Genomic DNA, 24,710 nt, shown 5'->3' with positions numbered 1-24,710 from the left:
ATAGGTAGTTTGTGACTACAATAATTTTCAGTAATATGACATTCGACAATGTAAATAAACAACAGGAACGGACTGGATCAAAAATATCTATAAAAACAAATGATTTTAAATATTAAAAGTAATATTGATATAACGATAATCATTTTTTTTTAATACAATACTAATAAAAATCAATTTTTCCTATAGATATTTTCGATCTAAACCTTTTATAATGAATTTCTAGGTTGTCATTTAACAATATAAACAAAATACAGGATCGGGGCTAGCAGTTTGTGACTACAACAATATCTAGTATTGTCCTTAAACAGCAGGAACGGACTAGCTCGAAAGCTTCTCCAAAAAAATTCATTTTTATTATTAAAACGACTCGGCTGGAAAGTTTCTGTTGGAAAAATTTATTTTTATCATCATTACATAACAAAATGTTTATCGTTATTTTAATATTACTTTCTCCTTTTCCCAGAAAACTCTGAAAAAAATGTCAATTTGACTTGTGCCGAGATATTTTCGCTCGTAACAGCCAAAAAAATAGATTCACGTAAAAAATGTATATAATCTTTTTTGTAGAGCTTTACATAAACTTCATTTTTTGTTTGAAACGTTTTTCTCTAGGATCAATATTTACTGAGGAAATTAGTAAAATTGTTACAACTTTGAAAGAAAATTTCAGCAAAATCTATTTAGAATTGGCAACATCGCGCACGGTTCAGTACTGTTTAACCTAACAAGGCGTCAAAATGTGTCTTTCCTGTGAATTATTGACTTCTCACGGTTTAAATCGATTAATTTTAGTAATAAATCGATTGTTTTCCCATGTGTTTTTTCGATATTTGATATCTCGATCCGTCTCTGGCTTAACCGATTATATTAGTTTTGTCAACAACAAGCCGGATTTTAATTTCGACGAGTGCTTTTGTTTGTTATCTGTTTTGTTAAAATTTTAACGTAATCCGTGAATTTAACATGAAAAAGCTGTACGTATCCCATTTAAAACCGGTTGGTGAAAAACACAATTTTTTAATGCGATAAACGATTAAAAAGAATCAAATATTTGTAGATGATATAACGTGAGATTAAATCTAAATCCATTTAAAAAATATTAAGGTTAAATTCACGGTTATTTTTTGTTAAAAAACCAACGAAAAGAAGCTGTAACTATATTGTGACGTTTCGAAACGTTCACGGAATGAAGCACGAGATGGAGTCACTAAAAAACGAAGATAGCCCCAGAAGTAACGTTGAGAACCCAATTTAACTACAGTGGCTTGACAGAGACAGTGTTGCCACATGAGAAACCCAAAAAGGTACTTTAATCACATTTTTTGACCTACCTCGTATACGACTGAAAAAATTTAACATCTAACGATTGAATTTCGGGTTTTGGACCATGCAGAATATTTTATAAAGAATAACTTTTTTTCGTAAAATTAATAATAAAAAAGTTATGTCCCATATGCCGCCAACTTACTTGGACAAACTGTATAAGTTGTCTCAGTAATTTACCTGAAAAAGTGTATGTTCCAACACTAGTTAATGTTTACAAAAGCCGTTGATATGGGTCAAACCTCTCACTTAGCAAGAAATTGTTTGCCCATAAAATAACCTCCGACAAAACTCACTCGTACAGTTTCTATTAGATCCGCACCGTTTACGATGTTTATCCTGATTAGTTTAATGGAAAATTTTCCATTATGGAACATGTATTTACCTTGTATACATTAATCAGGTCTGGAAATAAACCAAGAAAAAAACCATAAATAAAAAGAAGAAGAACGTCTGAAGATAACACAAATTGACTGAATTATCAAATCAACCGAACGCTCTTTTTGACAAAATGAGAAGAATTCGTCAGCTAACTTCAGACGTACATTGATGACTAATGACTAACAATTCTTTAGAAAATTATACTCGACATTTATAGTTTTAGCATATCTTTTAAATTTATAATTCTAAATCTTTTTGATTTTAGGTCTGTTCTGTTTCGAAATTAGTTTTTTTTTAAATAATTTTTTAAAGATAGATAAAATTGACGTTTCGACTTTTCTTTATCAAAATATGATATTGACACTGACAATTTGAAGGTTATCTATTGATCAATACAAATACGCAAATTGTCAATGTCAATATCATATTTTGTTAAAGACTAAAAGAAGAAGAAACGTCAAAATTGTTATCTATCTTTAAAAAATTATTTAAAAAAAACTAATTTTGAAACAGAACAGACCTAAAATCAAGAAAATTTAGAAAAATAAACGTATCAAAAGGTCTAAGAAATAAAAAATTAAATTTATAATTGAGTAATCTAAGAATTGTCAAAATCAGCTGATGCTCATTTAAAAAATAGCCGCTGTGGGGTAAACAAAGTTTCTGTGTGATCTGTGAACTTATTTGATCGATTGTAGACCTTATTATTTCCAATTTTACGACGAAATTGCTTCTCAAAGAGCTGTCACTTGAAGAAGTGCGAAATTTTCACCCGGAAACGTGGTTTTGCCGTTATTTTTTGTCTATATATTGGAAACTCGTGAAAATTGAGCAGGATCTTGACTCTTAGAGGTTAACTCCACTTAAAGATTTAAGTTTGTCCTTGTACTTTTGTCCTGCCACTAGGATATCACTTTGCAACCTTAAAAAGTACTCACGCTCGATAAATTCGAACGAAACTTTCGTAATTTAAACAAAAAACAAATAAAAAGGTTATTAATTTGGTAATTAGCTCCAAAGTTCACTTGCAAAACTGCGAAAATACTCAGTTTTAATCTGCATTAGTTTCAAGTTAATACAAGACAATCGATTGTTTACCCCACAGCGGCCATTTCGACGTAGATCAGCTGTTACAAGATACATCCTGTGTTTAAATTAATATTTGTAGTATTTATTTTTTATATATATATATCTGACCTACTTTCAGCCATCAGATTTCGGTAAAACATCTTTCGGTTCACTATCGGAAAACCTATTTACTATTTTTCAATCATCCTTTAGAAAACTCTAATAAATCTTGGCTTAAAAATACCTTGGAAGGAGAGATCTCTTAGGGTTTTCCTGATTTATTACTCTCTCAGTTAAATCGTTTAAAGGGTAAGCAAACAGGACTTCGACATTAAAGACACTTTCATCAGTTGGAATTGTGAAAAAAAAAGTAAATCCTATATCGATTTACCCAAGTTTAACTATAATAAATATCTATCATCCATTTATGGTATTCTGTAATATTCTTAACATTACAACACGGGATTATAAATTGGAACTGGACATTTTATTTTATTTTTTAGTCCAGTTTTGCTTAACCGATTTTCTTCTTAGCGTTTGCAGCCCCTTGAGAATCTTCCTAACCTAACCTAACCTAACATCAGTAGGCAAAAGACAGACTACCAAAATCCCGTCTAATCGAGTTCTAGGCGTCTGCAGCCACTTGGGAATCTTCCTAACCTAACTTAACCTAACCTAATACCAGTAGGCAAAAGACAGACTACCAAAAACCTGCCTAACAGAGTTCTTAGCGTTTACAGCCTCTTGGGAAACTTCCTAACCTAATCTAACCTAACCTAACATCAGTAGGCAAAAGACAGACTACCAAAAACCTGCCTAACAGAGTTCTTAGCGTTTGCAGCCTCTTGGGAAACTTCCTAACCTAATCTAACCTAACCTAACATCAGTAGGCAAAAGACAGACTACCAAAATCCCGTCTAATCGAGTTCTTAGCGTTTGCAGCCTCTTGGGAAACTTCCTAATCTAATCTAACCTAACCTAACATCAGTAGGCAAAAGACAGACTACCAAAATCCCGTCTAATCGAGTTCTTAGCGTTTGCAGCCTCTTGGGAAACTTCCTAACCTAATCTAACCTAACCTAATACCAGTAGGCAAAAGACAGACTACCAAAATCCCGTCTAATCGAGTTCTTAGCGTTTGCAGCCTCTTGGGAAACTTCCTAATCTAATCTAACCTAACCTAACATCAGTAGGCAAAAGACAGACTACCAAAATCCCGTCTAATCGAGTTCTTAGCGTTTGCAGCCTCTTGGGAAACTTCCTAACCTAATCTAACCTAACCTAATACCAGTAGGCAAAAGACAGACTACCAAAAACCTGCCTAACAGAGTTCTTAGCGTTTGCAGCCTCTTGGGAAACTTCCTAACCTAATCTAACCTAACCTAATACCAGTAGGCAAAAGACAGACTACCAAAAACCTGCCTAACAGAGTTCTTAGCGTTTGCAGCCTCTTGGGAAACTTCCTAATCTAATCTAACCTAACATAACATCAGTAGGCAAAAGACAGACTACCAAAAACCTGCCTAACAGAGTTCTTAGCGTTTGCAGCCTCTTGGGAAACTTCCTAATCTAATCTAACCTAACCTAACATCAGTAGGCAAAAGACAGACTACCAAAATCCCGTCTAATCGAGTTCTTAGCGTTTGCAGCCTCTTGGGAAACTTCCTAATCTAATCTAACCTAACCTAACATCAGTAGGCAAAAGACAGACTACCAAAATCCTGTCTAATCGAGTTCTAGGCGTCTGTAGCCCCTTGGGAATCTTATTTAGTTAATAGAAGAATACAATGATGAAGAGAGACCTTCAAACACCAATGGGAAAAAACCAGAAGCAAATAGTAACTCATATAGGAAGTAATACTAGCAAAAACTAGAGACAGAATGTTGAGTCAAAAGTATTTCGGATATCCCTGAAGTATCGGATGGATTTGGAAGTATAAGACGCCCTAGAGACGTTAAAAGGAAAAATGAGAAGAAGATGTATCAAAAATTACAATAATTTCGCGATAAAAAATATGGAAAGTCGATCGAAATTTATCCGTCATTCCCCGTACTCTCATCTGGATAATAATATTGCTATCGGCGTGGTGGGTGTATTAATTACTATTCATAATTTTAAATTTTTTCTTTCCAGGAAGCTTCAATCGAAAGCGGCCTTCATCGCACAGGATTCGAACGAGAGTTTATTAGAAATTCCACTCCAGGAGCTGCAGCGTCGGCATTCGGAGGCCAGGTTGGGATCCGGGAGCGGAGGCGGAGGCGCTGGGGGTCTCAGTGTCGGGGGTTTGGGAAGTGGATTGGCGCCCCCTCGGAGTCCGGAGCTGCGGAGGCATTCCGACGTGTCTCCGGCTTCGCTAAAAGAGCTTGAAAAAGTAGGTGACACGTTTTTTTCATCATATTTTCTTTTACTCTATAGTTAAGAGGCTTATTATGTTTTTTGAGAAGGTCGAAAAGTGACTGAAATGGGCAATTATTCTATTTTCTTTGGTCTAGTCGTGGTAGTTTTTTTTTATTAAATGTATTCTCTTCCCCAGGGATTGTTTATGAAATAAACAAAAGTTGTTTTCATAAACCAATCACAGATTAGTACCTTGACGTCATATACTAATTTAAGATATGGCAACACTGACGTGAATACGTCAAATCTGTCATTGTCATCGAAAACATCGCTGTGTTCTATTCGCACACCGTAGAACAGTCAATTCTGATTAGTACACCGGGCATTTGTTAAAAACGTTTTTGAACTGTCAAAATATTGATAGTTCGTCCTTATTTTGGTACCCAACGATTTATTTTTATTCCCGTAGATCAAAAACAAAAAGATTGAAAGGTTGATCACTTGTTTTGGAGGTTCAAACGCACGCGAAAGAATATTTTGCAAAGATAATGAATTCCATTGATCTATATCAAAACTTGAGTAGCAACCCTCGTATATATTTTAATTCTAGTTAAAACCGAAAAAACAAGTGATTCAAAGGAAAAATCGACGCGAGTTTTCGCAATTAGGAGAGTATAAACCTGCAAAATAACGTTTTTCCCTCCAAATGAACAAATCGCGTGTTAACTAACACGTTAGTTGGCCAATATTGGAAAATGACAAGCTAATGAAACAGTATCCAATATGTTGCATCAACTCCGATAACTTCCTAATATTTCACCGTCTCCTTTAATATCCTTCGCGTTTCTATTTAAATTAACACGACAACTTTTACGCTATTCGGAATAACATCGAAGTAAATGATTTTAATTATAGAATGTGGGAATGTGGCGACGATATTCAAAGCAGTTTAATGATGCGTGAAATTCTAATACAATGATTGGTAATCATCGAGTTTCTCGCATACGTAGTTTCAAAAATAAATGAAATAATTGTAGTTACCGATCGAAATGATCGAAATTATACACTGAAATGTGGAATAGCCAAATCAAAAAATGTCTAGTACCGAACGGGCGAAGAAGATTTCTTTGTTTGCTGTAGAGCGGAAACTAACAACCCTCGACATTATTTGATAGTCATTTTTTACCAAATGTCAAGCTGATTACGAATCTGTCAACAGTTTCTCAAAAAACAAAATGGCGGACTCAAAATGGCGGCCAAGAAAGTTTAAAAACTCGTTGTTTTCTAATTAAATTTGGTATAGGGATGTTTTGAGGTCGCTGATTACGAATCTGTCAACAGTTTTTCAAGAAACAAAATGGCGGACTCAAAATGGCGGCCAAGAAAGTTTAAAAACTCGTTGTTTTCTAATTAAATTTGGTATACGGGTGTTTTGAGGTCGCTGATTACGAATCTGTCAACAGTTTTTCAAGAAACAAAATGGCGGACTCAAGATGGTGACAAAGAAAGTTTAAAAAATCACTGTTTTCTAATTAAATTTGGTATATAGGTGTTTTGAGGTCGCTGATTACGAATCTGTCAACAGTTTTTCAAGAAACAAAATGGCGGATTCAAGATGGCGGCCAAGAAAGTTTAAAAAATCATTGTTTTCTAATTAAATTTGGTATAAGGGTGTTTTGAGGTCACTGATTACGAATCTGTCAACAGTTTTTCAAGAAACAAAATGGCGGACTCAAGATGGTGACAAAGAAATTTTAAAAAATCATTGTTTTCTAATTAAATTTGGTATATAGGTGTTTTGAGGTCGCTGATTACGAATCTGTCAACAGTTTTTCAAGAAACAAAATGGCGGACTCAAAATGGCGGCCAAGAAAGTTTAAAAACTCGTTGTTTTCTAATTAAATTTGGTATACGGGTGTTTTGAGGTCGCTGATTACGAATCTGTCAACAGTTTTTCAAGAAACAAAATGGCGGACTCAAGATGGTGACAAAGAAAGTTTAAAAAATCACTGTTTTCTAATTAAATTTGGTATATAGGTGTTTTGAGGTCGCTGATTACGAATCTGTCAACAGTTTTTCAAGAAACAAAATGGCGGATTCAAGATGGCGGCCAAGAAAGTTTAAAAAATCATTGTTTTCTAATTAAATTTGGTATACGGGTGTTTTGAGGTCACTGATTACGAATCTGTCAACAGTTTTTCAAGAAACAAAATGGCGGACTCAAGATGGTGACAAAGAAATTTTAAAAAATCATTGTTTTCTAATTAAATTTGGTATATAGGTGTTTTGAGGTCGCTGATTACGAATCTGTCAACAGTTTTTCAAGAAACAAAATGGCGGACTCAAGATGGTGACAAAGAAATTTTAAAAAATCATTGTTTTCTAATTAAATTTGGTATATAGGTGTTTTGAGGTCGCTGATTACGAATCTGTCGACAGTTTTTCAAGAAACAAAATGGCGGATTCAAGATGGCGGCCAAGAAAGTTTAAAAAATCATTGTTTTCTAATTAAATTTGGTATACGGGTGTTTTGAGGTCGCTGATTACGAATCTGTCAACAGTTTTTTAAGAAACAAAATGTCTGATTCAAAATGGCGGTCAGGAATGCTAAGAAAATCTTTATTTTCCAATGAAATTTGGTATACGACCGTTCTCGAGGTCGCTCGTTACAAATTTTTCGATACATTTTCAAAAATGAGAAGGGCGGCTAACAATGTTGAAAAATCATCATTTTCTATTAAAATTTGGTATGCGGTGGATTTTGAGGTTACTGATTACGAATAATTTTAATCGGAATCGCTGCAATCTTCGCTATCGCTCGTAATACGCGCAAATTGAAGCGAATTTTTGACTTGTCGCACAAAAAGTAGTGCAAAATCCAAATTCGCTAGTATTCGAATCTAATTTTTACAAAAAATTTAAAAATTAGCTCGAGGAAGCTAACAAAAGAAACAAATTAACGACCGAGGTAAAGGCCCGCGCCCCTACAACTATCCCATGACTTAAAAGTCCCTAAATAGAAATTTTTTAGTCACTTTTTCGCCGTGCGGACTTTAGAAAAAGCAACTTGAATAATTTTTCTCGTTACATCGAATCCAAACATTAATTGAAATCATTTTAATTCACAATATGAATAATATTTCAGTTGAAAGGTACCGGTGCCAAAACCCCCGATCCTGATTGGACACGTAACCGAACAGGACGCAGCGCAGCGTGTAGTCGACAAAACAGTCCCCCGAGGGAAATCCCGGCTGTAGCACCAGTTGCTCCACGGTCCAGAAGGGCCTCGAGGGTAGCCAGACAGCACAGCTACGACGAAGAGGTTAGTGATAATATCGAATGTTCGATGACAATAAAATCAATTTTTCAAAAAAAAACTGTAATACCAGAGCTATAACGTGTTGAATTTTCGACCCGAATAAAATTTATGATAAAAGGAAATTGCAAACAGCACGTGTTCAGCAAGGACCTATTTTTATGGTCAACATTTTCCGTACGTCGCGACGCTCATAAAAACAGCTAGGAAAATTCCATAAGAGTGTTGAAAATCGACGATCATGGGATGTATATATGACTAAACACGAAATATACAGTGTGATTCAATATAAAACTTCTTAGATTTGAATAAAAACTGATATGAGTCGTTTCATCGACATTTTTCGTTAATAGTGTTTTTATTTTTGTTCCAGTACGTAAATTTCGATGTTTTTCGTTGATATTTTCTTAAATACTAGTACACTTTTAAAAATAAAAGTTTTTATCAACGTAATAAATAAATTAATTGAAGTGAAGTGCACTATTTTTAATTTAGTCAATTTTCCACAAAAAGCTTTATTTTGAATCACGATACACGTGTCTGTAATTTGTACAGAATTCAATATTATACATAGGGTGTCTCAATTTAGAGATCATCTTTTTTATTTTGTTGAATGGCGACGTTGTCATTAGAAAGAAATCCAAATAATAGAAAAAGTATTTACAAATCGAAGGTTGCTATGCAAATTTTGAAATATGGCAACACTGACGTGATTACGTCAAATCTGACAGTGACAACATTGAGTTTGACATTTTTAATGATGACTTCAATCGTGGTTTCACTTCGCTACAGGATTAAAATCGTGGAGGTCGTCCAAAATCGGTTGTTTTGTCAAAAAACATCGTTGCTACGACTAAACTGATTTGACAGGATCGTCATGTGACAAACCGCGAGATTGATTGCGTTGATTGAAAGTACGATTCTAGGTTTGTCCATAAAAACCAATCGCAGAAGACGAATCATTACTCAATTCAAACAAAAACGTTCAAAACATCGAATTGATCGGTCATCCACCGTACAGTCCTTGTTTGGTACCCAATGACTTCTTCTGATTATCGTAAATCGAAAAAAAAAAATTGCGAGATCAAGGTTTTGGTGGTGCCTCAATCGGAATGGAAAAGATGCTTCGACAATTGGTTCAAAAGCATGAATGTCGCGACATTTTTCAGGTGAAAAACACTCCAGGCGGTCCAACTGACAACGGGCTCGGATTACCGGCGCCCATGCCCAGAAGGGCATCGGCCTACGACGTATTCTCAGTGCCTGGGTTGAGTACAGTAACAACGGCACCTACAGGAGGTATGACTAGAAGAGCTTCGTTTAGAATAGCGCCCGCTCAAGATCCTGGGAGTCCTCCGAGCCCGGACGCTCCTCCCGCTTCACTAATAGCCCCAGAAGAAGACAGAAGAACTAGAAGAAGAGGATCATATCTGTAAGAAGACATCTTCTACTTTATCCGTTGGAGATTGTATATTGACTTGATCTTTATTACAGTCCTGATATCCCTGGTCTTCGTCCTATGGCACCAAGACCTACACCGGCGTTGGAGGATTTGGAAGCCGCTCCGAGGAGGCAACAATCCGTGGACGCAGAGGCCATTCGAATAGTTATACACGACGTGGATTCGGGAACATCGGCTGCAGCTCAGAAACGTGTCGTTTTGAGGAGAGATCCATCGGATAAGGCGCACAGAAGTAAGTTTTCAATTTATCATTATAAATTTTTAAAAATGTATGTTGTAACGAACTCGTCCGTTGATATAGACCGTGAAGACGGTTTTGTTTTAACGTGTTATCGAAGCAGACGCGCGTCACAATTTTATACGACAAACTAGAGATTTCCAAATGTCGGAGGTTCTAGAATGTGGTTTTAGTATATAAAGCGAGAGTCTAGTAACTGTAAGTGAAATATAGAGTAAAAGCGACCTCCACCAGTCTTTTGAGAAAATTCTTCATCATTTTGTCTTTGGAAGCTGCAAATTTGCAAAAAAAAACTGTCATTTGTCTTTAGAAACTGCTTTTTTCAAAAAGGAAGAGTCTTTTGTTGTTGGGGACTGTCTTTTTCGAAAACATTTCGAAAATTTTCTTTGGAATCTGTCTTTTTCAAAAAGGAAGCGTCTCTTGTTGTTGGAGACTGTCTTTTTCGAAAAAAATTCGTGAAATTTTCTTTGGAAACTGTCTTTTTCGAAAAGGAACTATCTTTTGTTGTTGGAGACTGTCTATTTCGAAAAAAATTCGTGAAATTTTCTTTGGAAACTGTCTTTTTCGAAAAGGAACAGTCTATTGTTGTTGAAGACTGTCTATTTCGAAAAAAATTCGTGAAATTTTCTTTGGAAACTGTCTTTTTCGAAAAGGAACAGTCTATTGTTGTTGGAGACTGTCTATTTCGAAAAAAATTCGTGAAATTTTCTTTGGAAACTGTCTTTTTCGAAAAGGAACAGTCTATTGTTGTTGAAGACTGTCTATTTCGAAAAAAATTCGTGAAATTTTCTTTGGAAACTGTCTTTTTCGAAAAGGAACAGTCTATTGTTGTTGGAGACTGTCTATTTCGAAAAAAATTCGTGAAATTTTCTTTGGAAACTGTCTTTTTCGAAAAGGAACAGTCTATTGTTGTTGAAGACTGTCTATTTCGAAAAAAATTCGTGAAATTTTCTTTGGAAACTGTCTTTTTCGAAAAGGAACAGTCTATTGTTGTTGGAGACTGTCTATTTTGAAAAAAATTCGTGAAATTTTCTTTGGAAACTGTCTTTTTCGAAAAGGAACAGTCTATTGTTGTTGAAGACTGTCTATTTCGAAAAAAATTCGTGAAATTTTCTTTGGAAACTGTCTTTTTCGAAAAGGAACAGTCTATTGTTGTTGGAGACTGTCTATTTCGAAAAAAATTCGTGAAATTTTCTTTGGAAACTGTCTTTTTCGAAAAGGAACAGTCTATTGTTGTTGAAGACTGTCTATTTCGAAAAAAATTCGTGAAATTTTCTTTGGAAACTGTCTTTTTCGAAAAGGAACAGTCTATTGTTGTTGGAGACTGTCTATTTCGAAAAAAATTCGTGAAATTTTCTTTGGAAACTGTCTTTTTCGAAAAGGAACAGTCTATTGTTGTTGAAGACTGTCTATTTCGAAAAAAATTCGTGAAATTTTCTTTGGAAACTGTCTTTTTCGAAAAGGAACAGTCTATTGTTGTTGGAGACTGTCTATTTCGAAAAAAATTCGTGAAATTTTCTTTGGAAACTGTCTTTTTCGAAAAGGAACAGTCTATTGTTGTTGGGGACTGTTTTTTTCGAAAAAAATTCGTGAAATTTTCTTTGGAAACTGTCTTTTTCGAAAAGGAACAGTCTATTGTTGTTGGAGACTGTCTATTTCGAAAAAAATTCGTGAAATTTTCTTTGGAAACTGTCTTTTTCGAAAAGGAACAGTCTATTGTTGTTGGGGACTGTTTTTTTCGAAAAAAATTCGTGAAATTTTCTTTGGAAACTGTCTTTTTCGAAAAGGAACAGTCTATTGTTGTTGGAGACTGTCTTTTTCGAAAAAAATTCGTGAAATTTTCTTTGGAAACTGTCTTTTTCTAAAACAAATCGTCGGTTATCTATGGAAACTTTCATTTGTCTTTGGAAATTGACTTCTTCTCAATTCAATTCAAAACATTGTTAAAAAAAACAATTTATCAAGCAAATAAATAAATAAATAATCTGACTAGCGTACTCGACGCCTTTCAAACTATTAAGAGCTCAGTATCAGTGTACAAACTGCCTTAAATACTAATTATTTTCATATTCAATTATAAATAATTATAAAATCAGTAGATAAAGATATTTATGGTCATTTACAGATCTTAAGAAATGAGATTGGTTCCCATAAAGAGTGGTGAAATAAAGTTTACATATTTAGAAATAACGTGGAAAATACCCGATAAAATCAAATCAGTCTTCTCGAGTTCTAATTCGTTTTCAATCAGTTATCAATTATCGACGTCTTCTGTAATTTTCCGCAAAACTTTGTTTCTATTTTAGTTAATTTCTAAGCCACCTTGTATACACGTCTGCTTCAACTAAGGTCTAATGTATGATCAACAGACCGTTGAAAACATAAAAATCCTTTTATAACTTGTGATGTACGGTGTTTTAATAGTTTCAACGATCCAATTAAGATGTCTGGAAGGTTCTTCAACGCTGTTACTTAGTTGTCACAAAATGAACGCCAGTGAATGAAATGGAAGCCTAGCGTTTAATTAATGCAGAACATACATTTTGTACATACGCAAAAATGATTAATTAAAACGAAAAATCCGAGAGGAAATACGAGATTTGTTTGAAAACTCGGAGTTTTGGAGTCAACTCGTTGTTCGATAGCCGTTGGCCTGTTAACCTGCACCTCAAACCTACTAGTTTCGACATTTCCTGCTCTACCTTGTGTTTTGGAAGTTCAACCACTGTTTTGGCTTCCTCTTCCAAGCTTTGCGTCAAATTTGCCGCGCGTATTTTTGCTAAATCGTCACCGAATGCAATCATCTCATATCTCAGTCAGATCATCATAATTTTGGACCTAGTATCGAACCCTGAGGAACACCTGCACCCAGTGTTTCCTTCTCTCCTACTCTAAGCATCAATATTCATTTTCAAAACTTTCTCGTTCCCTTTTACGAATAAAAAACAAAAGAAAAAAAATCGATTCGACTCGCTCAACCGTTTCCGACCGACAAAAAACAATTCGGCTCGTTAAAATCGTTTTTCCAAACCGTGGAAAAGAGGAAAAGTTTTTCCTGCGACCGTAGCCATTTAGTTTGTTTATGATAAGCCCCTTACACGTAAATCGTTAACGTCTATACTCTGATTTCCTACTATAAAAACCGTTTCTTTTGTCGTTTTGGCGTTCAAATAATTTTCCCAAGCGTTTTCCTCGAATTTTCACGAGAAATTCTAGAGCTCGTTTTACATTTTTCATAGCAAATAACATCAAATGGTCAACGATATCCAGAACTTCAGTTTGGTCTCATCCAATAATCGCGAAAATTCGTTACGTGTAACCTTTAGTAGCCTTTACGGTGATACGATCTGACACCGTGTGATTTCAAAAAGGATTAGGCTCTGGATATCGGCGAAGGTGTTTTTCGGTAATCCTGACATAATAACTGGTACTATTTCCACATTTTCGCTGTGCCACATCTGTTTAATCTCGATCGCGAGATCCGCGTATTTGGCCAGCTTCTCCTGGTGTTTGTTGAGAACTTCACGAGTGTTACTTCGACGAGAAGTACTGAATCGACTCTTCTATCAACCACCACGATGTCAGGTCTGTTATTAGTCAGCACCTTCTGCGACTGGTACTTGTAACTGAGTAGACCGAACTTGATGGTCAGTTTCTGGTGGATGATGTTGCACACTAGGTTATGTTGGATGGTCTCTGATGGTTCTTGTCATTATTGAGCGTTTGGATCTTTAATCATTAATCTTCTTGATCCTGGATGGCCATCATGAAGCCTTCCGTCTCTGGAAAGAGTTACCCGTCGAGAGTGCAGGTTAAAAAGGTCAATCAAGCTTCTTCCACCCTCTGAATATCCTCTAGGTCTGTTTTCATCCATTTCAGGATTCCAGAAGAGTACGTTAAAACAGGTGTTGATTGCCTGGACTAAATTGTCTGCATTTCATAAGCGGTTTCACTCTTTTGGTGTATTGATCCTGGATTCTGGTTTTTGCTTGCTTGGTCGGTCCAGCAACTTGGCCTGTTGAAATCCTAGGTATTTGTAGGATTTTCCATTGGGAAGTTGAACATTTCCGTCTCCAATCTCCAAACTGGTACAGTTGGCGCCTCTGTTCGTTTTAATGGTAAATTCGTACTTTGTATCGAGGCAGATCTACATCGGACTCAGGAAGTCGCCTCTACGAATGGGTATTTCATCAGTACTGAGGCAGCTTGGACCGATTTGAAGATCTAGGATCTTCCGCCATCCCTTCATCGTTGTTGAAAGGAATCTCACAATAGTTGGATGGATTTTGTAAATCTGCGCGACCTCCGAAAGCCAGGAATGAGGTACACTATCAAACGCTTTGTTATAATCCACGAAAGCAGTTTGTACAGTCCATGATAAGTTGTTTTTTGCAATCTGGAAGCTATTTGGAAGGAAACGAGTGGCACCCAGTGTTAAAAACGTTGAAAAATCTTCTGGGTTCCGTAGGAGGTGAGAAAATTGCTCGGGAATTTCTTATACCGGAAGTTTTGGATATTATCAACTCCCGGTGCTTTCCTGTTATTATTATTATTATTATTTAGTTTAAAGATGATTATCGCAGTAGTATTTCCAGCAAGTCAATGATCTATTTTTATTTATAGATCGAAATACTGCGCCTAGAAGACAACTAACCTCACTTTTTATTTGTTTTTCAGCCCGTGGCTTCGGAATGCGTGTAGTGGGAGGAAAAACCGCTCCTGATGGTCGTTTATTCGCTTATATCGTTTGGACCGTCCCCGGCGGACCCGCCGAAAAGGGTGGTTTGCAACAGGGCGACAAGGTAAGTTTTTTTTTATATCGTAATTTGATGTTTCACAACGATATGTAAATAGGGGGAATTAAAGCGGATATTTTCGGGTGTGTTTGAGCTTGAAGGATCGATTTTAATTGTAATTTTTCGAAAAAATTAGGTTTTTCACTTTTTGTAATCGAACTTGATACCGTAAAATTGTCATAAACGTCACAGCACACAAGATGGTTGGCGCATATGACAGATGACGTGTACAGGCAGACGCGCGCATCGAACATACAATGACAGATAACGGACAAGATGGCGGACACCGCTATATACACAAAAGACGATACATTTTGTAGTGACAGGTCTTTAATGTCTATGGTTACCGGAAATACGTTGATTTATTATTTATACGCGTTCAACTTGATTAATCTTTAAAAGAAAGTTACTTATATTGTTATTAATTCGTCTAATTATATAGACCCGTAGATCTTGTTGGATTAATAGAATGTTTTTATTAGCAGTTTACGTACTTCGTGATCTCTGTTTATCAAGATGGTTTTGAGAAGACATTTTGTTTGTTTACGACGAATTAGATATATCGAACATTCTGTATATGATTATATTGTATATAAACTTGCAGATCCTAATCATTTTTACTCTGTTTGGAAGGATATTCAAGGAACTTTTGCAATTATAGGGGTTTTTAAATTCAAAATTTAGGGATAAATATTTTGCGGAATTGGTAACACTGACTTTATAATCCATCAAGTGTCAACGTTTTTTAGTGTTTTATAACACACTAGAGCAATAAAGTGACAGTACGTCAATACTTAATTATGAGAGAAAATTGAAACCGAATTTACACTTCATAACCTCGAAATGGCGTGAAATTTTTCAGGTGTTAGAATGGGGCGGCGTGTCACTTATCGATCGTTCGTTCGAAGAGGTCTGTGGTATCATGGACCGTACGGGTGATACCGTCGAATTACTCGTAGAGCACGCCACCGATCTCCGAATGTGCGATCTGCTCGACGACCCGATTCCCCCGCCTACTACGATTATAACTGGAAGAAAAGCTTCGGACGCCAATATATCTGCTCTACATATAGGTGAGTTTACTAAATATTCGTTTCGATAATAGCTTCCGACAAGAAATAGTACAGAAAAGAAGTGTCTAATATTCCAACAGACGTTCGAACTGGACGATATATGAAATGTCTTCGTTTTGTTTCAGAACCTGAGACAGACAAGGCGCCATCTTCTCCAACAAGGCGAAAACTACCAAAAACACCGGTATAAATATATAACATATTTAATATACATATCTTACATTTTCTTCCTGACTGACATTTTCGTTTCTTCTATTTTATTAAATAGTTTCAAGCATTCTTCTTTTATAATAAATTTAGACAGTTTAAAAAAATGACACAAGTCGTTTAAGTGGTTCTGACAGATGCTGACTTATAGTATGGTAAAATTGAGTCGTTTGCACGCGTTTATTTATATAATCCTTCTAAATAATTTGAATTTAGTATATTCCGACTGAAATTACGAAAACTAAAGTAACAACGCTTCTGGATTATCAAGATTACAAGAAATAATCAAAATAATATGTTTTTTCGTGAAGTATAGGCTGTTAAAAGTATAAAAGACGTCCAGCACGTAAAAAATTGTCGAATTGTCGAAAAACTTTTCGTCCAATTTCGAAAATCAATCTCTCGATTGACGAAAGATTTATGAAAGATCATAGGAATGTACGTAGCCGCTTTATAGATTAACGGAAGGCTTTTGGTGAGATACAAAAGAAAAAATCACGATAAAAAGTGGAATTAACCGTATAAATTCGCAACCTAACCTATATTTATACATCGTCTCTTCTTCTGAGTATTCTGATTCATCGTCGCAAAGATTCTCGACGTTTTCTTCTTCAGACTTGTCGGTATCGTCGACAAAAAAGTTTCTTGTTTTCCAATTAAAATTCACGGCCTAAACGGACATTACGAAAACTGTATTTTCCAGCAATTATAGTTTATTACTAACAGTCAACATCTATTTTAAAAAATTCCCGTTGGATTTATTAAGAAAAAAAAGATATTTTGTAAATTTAATATATTTTTTAATAAAGCTCAAAATGAATTTTTCTAATCAACAAATAAATATTGTATCAAATATTTGTTTTTGATACAATTTCTTCTAATAACTCATATCTTTCTCGAGACTATCAAAAAGAACTAAAAAAGACTTAACCCGTTTTTTCTATAAATAAATAAATGTTAGTTGTACATAGATTTGTTTAGAAATGTCGTTAAGTTTAACAAAAAAACAAAAAGAATCTTGAAAAATTAAATCAATTATAAATAAATGTTACTTTTTGAAATGCCTACCATGTCCGGTAGCTCGCGCACTGTCAGTCGACGATCATCCACTTTCGCTTCGTGGATTTTTTTCGGCATTCCCGGACTCGTCACTTCATTTAATCGACCACTGCGATGCTGGTCTTTGCAGCTCGTTCAGTCTCGTCTAAACTTTGCTACCCAAAATGCAATATTCTCAATTTGTTCTTTGGCATTTTACACAGATTTCGGGCTGGACCTTTACAAAATTCAATTGATACAAAAATGGAAAATTATAAATAAAATAAATCTTCAAATTTATCCAATTCGCAAAACTGCACCCATAGAGTTGATAACGCAGATAGACGGCATACAAATGGAATTTTACTTTTTGAAATGCCTACCATGTCCGGTAGCTCGCGCACTGTCAGTCGACGATCATCCACTTTCGCTTCGTGGATTTTCTTCGGCATTCCCGGACTCGTCACTTCATTTGGTCCACCACTGCGATGCTGGTCATTGCAGGGCCTCGTTTAAACTCTTCTTGGTACAAAAATGGAAACCTCAGGGTGTTGATAGCTTCACGCACGTCCAATAGATATTTGACACGAGTTTTTTGTGAAAAATTAATCTCCAGGTGTTGTGACACAAGTTGGCCTCCACGCTGTACCGATTTTACCCCTTTGGGCTTTTTTTTCCTGTGGGATTATGTTTATAGTTTATAGTAACAAACCGACTTTACTGGTGCAAACTAGTATCACGTGTTCACCGATGTTGCCGTATCGATCGTTACGTTACTTTTTTAATAAATTATTCAACATACAATTTATTGGAATCATTACATCTTCTTCTTTTATTAAATTGATTTAATTATTCAAGAAATTCTAAACACATATCTCACTGTATCATTAGATGATTATTGAATGTTTGAATGTTTGATATTATGAGCGGTTTCTTATTGGGAACGTGGCAATGAAACACCAAAGTGGACTAACTTTAATATATCTCCCGAGCTTTCCAATACTTATGTATTCATCGTCTGGAAAATAATTAATTAAGATTTTCGGTGTTTTTGAATCGTATTTTTGTAAAAAAAATTCATTCATAGGTTTTAAAATGCAATATTCAAATTGACGTTGATTAAAAATTTTTTACAAGACTCAAAACCACCGAAAATCTTAATTAATTATTTCCCAGATAGTATTCGAAAGCTTGGGAAATATATTAAAGTTAGTCCACTTTGGTGTTTCATTGCCACGTTCCCAATAAGAAACCGCTTATATATAGGAGGTTATCAAAAATATATTTTAGTTTGATTTCGATTTAGTTTTATATACTGAATTTGAATCAAGCAACTACAAATAGGATAACCTCTACATATACAGGATGTCCCGCATAAAGACCGACACTGAGCACAGATGTAAAAATTTATTTATCAAGTTATAGCCTACCCCCCCCCTTCTCCGTAACAGTATTATACAAAATTTGTTTAATTTATTTATTTTTTGGGAGGAGTATAATAAAAATATATATGAAAAACTTGAAAAATCACCAAAAATTTGCTTAGATTTCAATACATGATGTGAAAATGAAATTTTCCAAAACAACTGACAGATAAAAAAAATCTGCATAGTTTCAAGTGATTTTTTTGTTGGTATCTTATTGGCAACACCGTTTTTGACAGATGACGCGTGAATCGTGTCTTGTGTCATTGTCAAACTTGTCAAAAGCGACAATGGCCGGAACGTTACGAACGAACGTAAATTGCCCCCAATCGTCATATTTTGGGCTCCCCTGTAAACCTGCTCTGGTTCTTATGCAGTACACCATGTATATGAAATTTACGGAAAAAGCTTTTTTCTCATTTTAGATAAAGAAAAAACGTAGAATCAAAACTGTGAGAGCTTTAATTAAATGTATTTGTATATTTGTCTACAAAAACGATGGCAAACATAACATTTTCTATAATAATACAAATAAATTTACTACGTTTAGAATGATCCTAACCTTAGATTTGATAACAAATTAATTTAATCGAAATTTGATTTCGAAAATGGTACAATTGCTTTCTGAATTGATTTACTCGGCCTAGTTAAACTCATACTTGTTGTGTTTGCTGTTATATTTCAAATAACTTTGTACATATCGATATATATTATGTTTGTTGTAAATCTATGCTAATAATACAGGGTGAATCAAATGAAAATATTAATTAGTAGAGTGTTATAAATAAGAATCCTCGAAAGTCTTACCAATCATAAATAACAAAAAGTTACTAGATTAAAAATGGATGTTTTGACGTTTGATAAACTGTCATTAGTTTGACGTTGAGAGTTTAATTATTCGATGAATAATAAAAAACAACTTTTTCATTCAATTTTGAATAATTATTATGGCTTTAAACTATACAATAAGTGAAACTTGTTGCTTTTGAATTTCCCATCATGTTAAAGTAAAGAGGAATCTAACGAATTGTCGGAATCACCTGATGATGGCTGTCGTGGGGTAAACAAATGCTTTTACCGCAAGCCTGTGTGTCGTTTATTCCATTTGTGACGTTATTAATTGGTTTTTGGACCTCGTTATGTTCAGTTTTATCGCGAAAATTCTTATTAAGGAATTGCTGTTCAAAGAAATGCGAAATTTTCTTCCGGAAACGTAGTTTAGCTTGTACCTGACAGGGATTAACTATTACTTATGGAACTTGGTTTTTAAGCACGATCTTCCACTTGTGATCTTCAAAAACGTGTTTTGGGACGTGCATAGACAAAATATCCAGATCCCCAACGCACTAATCGTCTTATGAATCGACTTATGAATGTCTCATTATGTTAAAATGAAGAGGAATCTAACGAATTGTCGTGATGGCCGTCGTGGGGTAAACAAATACTTTTACCCCAAGCTTGTGTATCGTTTATTCCATTTGTGACGTTATTAATTGGTTTTTGGACCTCGTTATGTTCAGTTTTATCGCGAAAATTCTTATTAAGGAATTGCTATTCAAAGAAATGCGAAATTTTCTTCCGGAAACGTAGTTTAGCTTGTACCTGACAGGGATTAACTATTACTTATGGAACTTGGTTTTTAAGCACGATCTTCCACTTGTGATCCTCAAAAACGTGTTTTGGGACGTGCATAGACAAAATATCCAGATCCCCAACGCACTAATCGTCTTATGAATCGACTTATGAACGTCTCATTATGTTAAAGTAAAGAGGAATCTAACGAATTGTCGTGATGGCCGTCGTGGGGTAAACAAATGCTTTTACCCCGAGCTTGTGTGTCGTTTATTCCATTTGTGACGTTATTAATTGGTTTTTGGACCTTGTTATGTTCAGTTTTATCGCGAAAATTCTTATTAAGGAATTGCTATTCAAAGAAATGCGAAATTTTCTTCCGGAAACGTAGTTTAGTTTATACCTGACAGGGATTATCTATTACTTATGGAACTTGGTTTTTAAGCACGATCTTCCACATGTGATCCTCAAAAACGTGTTTTGGGACGTGCATAGACAAAATATCCAGATCCCCAACGCACTAATCGTCTTATGAATCGACTTATGAACGTCTCATTATGTTAAAGTAAAGAGGAATCTAACGAATTGTCGTGATGGCCGTCGTGGGGTAAACAAATGCTTTTACCGCAAGCTTGTGTGTCGTTTATTCCATTTGTGACGTTATTAATTGGTTTTTGGACCTCATTATGTTCAGTTTTATAGCGAAAATTCTTAGTAAGGAGTTAAGCTATTTAAAGAAATGCGAAATTTTCTTCCGAAAACGTAGTATAGCTTGTACCTGACAGGGATTAACTATTACTTATGGAACTTGGTTTTTAAGCACGATCTTCCACTTGTGATCCTCAAAAACGTGTTTTGGGACGTGCATAGACAAAATATCCAGATCCCCAACGCACTAATCGTCTTATGAATCGACTTATGAACGTCTCATTATGTTAAAGTAAAGAGGAATCTAACGAATTGTCGTGATGGCCGTCGTGGGGTAAACAAATGCTTTTACCGCAAGCTTGTGTGTCGTTTATTCCATTTGTGACGTTATTAATTGGTTTTTGGACCTCATTATGTTCAGTTTTATCGCGAAAATTCTTATTAAGCAGTTGCTATTCAAAGAAATGCGAAATTTTCTGCCGGAAACGTAGTTTATCTTGTACCTGACAGGGATTAACGATTACTTATGGAACTTGGTTTTTAAGCACGATTTTGTAACCTTGCTTGTGTATTGACAAAGAAAACTGCAAAAATACTAAGTTTCAACCGTCATAATTACACTGAAATAAATCTAAAATACCTGAAGACCTATGAATACAATAAAACAAAAAAACAATACAAATTAACTATCAGTACCGAAAAAAAAGAACAGTTAACACGGATTTATACGAGAAAATCGATTGTTTATCCTACGGCCGCTATTTTGACTGTTTTCTTAAAATGTTCAGGTCGGAATCGACCGCCATATTGACTCGGACGTCAAACAATCCGTAAATTTTTATCAGTAGTTGTGTGTAGTCTCATTTTATTAAAAAAAAAAGACAGAAATAGGTCGAAACGTCAATTTTTGACATGTTCGAATATGTAATTTTAAATGGTGGTCCATTACGACAATATGGCTGACGTTTGGTGAGAATTTTAAGGATGTTCCAACGGTACTGAACGATATAACAATCATTTTTTCATATCTCTATTTTTATATTACATATTCTGGTATTGTGAGATTCATTGACATCATCCTGTATCTTAAAGCTATTTACAGTACAGTTTACCCGGCAATAATGGTAAGTTTCCACATTTTTTTTTTGTTTATTTGATGTGAATTAATGTTTTCCGATTCTTTATTGATATTTTCTTCCACATCGGAAATAATCGATCGGCTATAAAAGTAAACATGGGGTCGCGTGATTGGTAAAACAACCGACATTGTGTTGGATAGTCTCGAAAATGGGGAAAAGTGGAGTTTTATTACCGAGCTGAGATACGAGGTAGCGTTAGAAACAACGAATTGCCCCCAACAAATTTATTCACTTTCGCCGCATGATTTCGGCCATTTTGTTTTAAATTTTCCCGATAAAACGGTACTTTATATACGATAATCGAATTCTATAACAAATTCTACACATTTTTATATCAACAAGTTTTAGTTTTACTTCAAATAAGAGATGGAGGAAAGTGGGAACTTTATTTTGAAAAAATGACTCCAAGTCCGGTTCTGCTTAGCCGATTTTTATAAATTTGATGTTGTTTGGAAGATTTTCCATCCAGCAATAAAAAAATATGAGAATTCTAAGGAATTTAATTCGTATCGTCACTTTATGATCATAAACTGTCCGCGAGGAGTTTCAAAGTCTTCTTCAATTGCATTTCGGAGTCCGGGAAGGATGTCTGGTCCTTGAAAAGACTTCGCAAACCGCATCCGAGGTACCACTCGCAAAAATTCAATCCGCGAAATCATCTTCGTGAAGTGCGTGGACGGTAAACTTCGCTGTTTCCATATTATCGCGACGCGTCGACAACAGAGCCCGTTTTTAAGAATTTTTGATACGTCTTCCACATTCTCGAAGCGTCAACTTGTTATTTATTCTAAAAACGCGTCTACTCGACGAGCGCGAACTTGTAATATTTATCGACAGCGTTGCCAGACTTAAGAGCGTGCCGGACTTTTACCGATTAGTCGAGATTGTTGCCTGAAGAAACTTAGTATTGTCTTCTCCTTCCTTATCTTGTATTTCGATATTTTCTTGTAGTTTTTGACTTCATCTGCATAAGTTTTCACCTCTAGATTTCTTCTGTTTTTTCTGTCACGAATTTAAGGTGATTTAATTTAAAAAAAACAGATTTTAATTTCTAACAAGTTCGAGAAATCTACTGAAATAAAAATTTTCTCACTTAAAGCTTACAAATCCCCGAAAACTTGTTTCGGGACGTGCATAGACAAATATTTAGATCCTCAACGCACTAGTCGTTTAGGGCGCCCTCTAGGCGCGCAGGTTCGTTATTTAATAACCAGACCTCGTATATATCTCCGCGCGTGATTTGATTGAACAATATTTTTCGAAAATTACTGATAGCGAAGCAGCAATCGCTTCTGTTGCAAATCAAATTTCAAAACGTGTCGATCCGTAACTCCACCTCGATTCTATTCAAAATAAATGAAATTTACAAATTTTCGCGAAATAAAATGATGATTACGACCCAATTTATTTCAATTCCTCGATTCATTTTAAACAAAATTTCCATTATTACCGAGATCAAAGGTGATCAAACCAAATATATTTTTCCTCGAGAATATTTTTGAATTTGAAATTGGTTTGATCACCTCGGATATAAACTACGACAAAGACAATATTATAAATGTCTAGTAGAATATTTGTATAAGAAAAATGATCGAAATTTTATAGTCCATTCATTCAGCATACGTAGCGAATCGCTTAAATGAAAGCTCTGTCTTGAACAAATTGTAGCGTATGCTTAATTTTCGACAATGGGCTCAACCACAGCTCTAATAACAAAAAAAAAACACGCGGCATTAGATATGGTAACATCAAAGTACCAACTGGTACAAATTTGCGATGGTCCGAGCCTCAGGATGACCCCTCGGTGCTCGATCACCCACCTTATTAGCCGGATCTTGCAACGCGTGACTTCCATATGTTTCGTAAGGTCAAATCTGCGTTAAAACGAACCAGATTTGAGTCTGTTGAAGCTGTGAATGTTGGGAAAAGTGTTTTGGATTCTATTTTTATTGCTTTCATTCAGGTAAAATTATTTCTTCGTCAAAATACCGTCTAATACGGTTTATTATTTATAGATATTCTTTTTCAATTGATTTATGAAGATTAATCTTATTTTTATTGCTTTCATTCGAGTAAAATAACTTGGAACGTTAAACGAACGGACTATAATTGACCAGAGTGCCAAATTTCGATGATTTTTTCTAGTTGTTAGTGGTTATTTGATGTTAGTGTCAGCTGGGGCAGAATTGTCCGAAAAAAAAAATGAAAAAATCAAGAGTAAGTCAACCTGTGAATAGTTTGTTTTATAAATGGTATAGTTTCAAGATTCTCACCCCAATATTTTGACAGTTAATTTCCCATACACCCAGACATACGTCGAAGTCTAATAGTCCAGTGAAATTAGGATACAATTTAACATACGAACGGCATATTTGCATTTTTCACTAAAAATTGAGAGATTTATCCTGGAATTTTACCTTATTTATTTTGAAAAACGTATCCGTTTATTTAAAAAGTAAATAAATGAACTTAATTTTTAATACGCCGTGAATTTCAATAATTTATCACAATTATCTCGATTTCTATTGCAAATAACTAAAAAATGACTAATGACGATTTTATAGAGAATTCGATTTACTACATTTTTTATCTGAAATTTTTTTTCATATCTTCTCATTTTTTCGAGTTATTTTCGAAAACTTAATTTTTAGGTTAGTTTTTAATTTCCAAACTTACGATTATTTGAA

The 24,710-nt window shown here is 34.9% G+C and overlaps 1 protein-coding gene across 1 annotated transcript in view; it reads left to right on the top strand.

Annotated features, from left to right (window-relative positions):
* Positions 1-24,710, top strand: part of LOC130899400 (regulating synaptic membrane exocytosis protein 1) — a 66,657-nt gene that overhangs the window by 27,230 nt on the left and 14,717 nt on the right. Inside the window, exons 5-11 of the mRNA XM_057809318.1 lie at positions 4,907-5,144; positions 8,256-8,432; positions 9,596-9,858; positions 9,921-10,120; positions 14,804-14,928; positions 15,785-15,995; positions 16,121-16,179. Coding sequence (XP_057665301.1) covers positions 4,907-5,144; positions 8,256-8,432; positions 9,596-9,858; positions 9,921-10,120; positions 14,804-14,928; positions 15,785-15,995; positions 16,121-16,179 — 1,273 coding nt within the window. The remainder of the gene's footprint in view (positions 1-4,906; positions 5,145-8,255; positions 8,433-9,595; positions 9,859-9,920; positions 10,121-14,803; positions 14,929-15,784; positions 15,996-16,120; positions 16,180-24,710) is intronic.

The sequence above is a fragment of the Diorhabda carinulata genome, chromosome 11 (genome assembly GCF_026250575.1).
Source record: "Diorhabda carinulata isolate Delta chromosome 11, icDioCari1.1, whole genome shotgun sequence".
NCBI lineage: Eukaryota > Metazoa > Arthropoda > Insecta > Coleoptera > Chrysomelidae > Diorhabda > Diorhabda carinulata.
The sequence above is the reverse complement of the archived record's forward strand: the minus strand, read 5'-3'. Positions and strand labels throughout refer to the sequence as shown.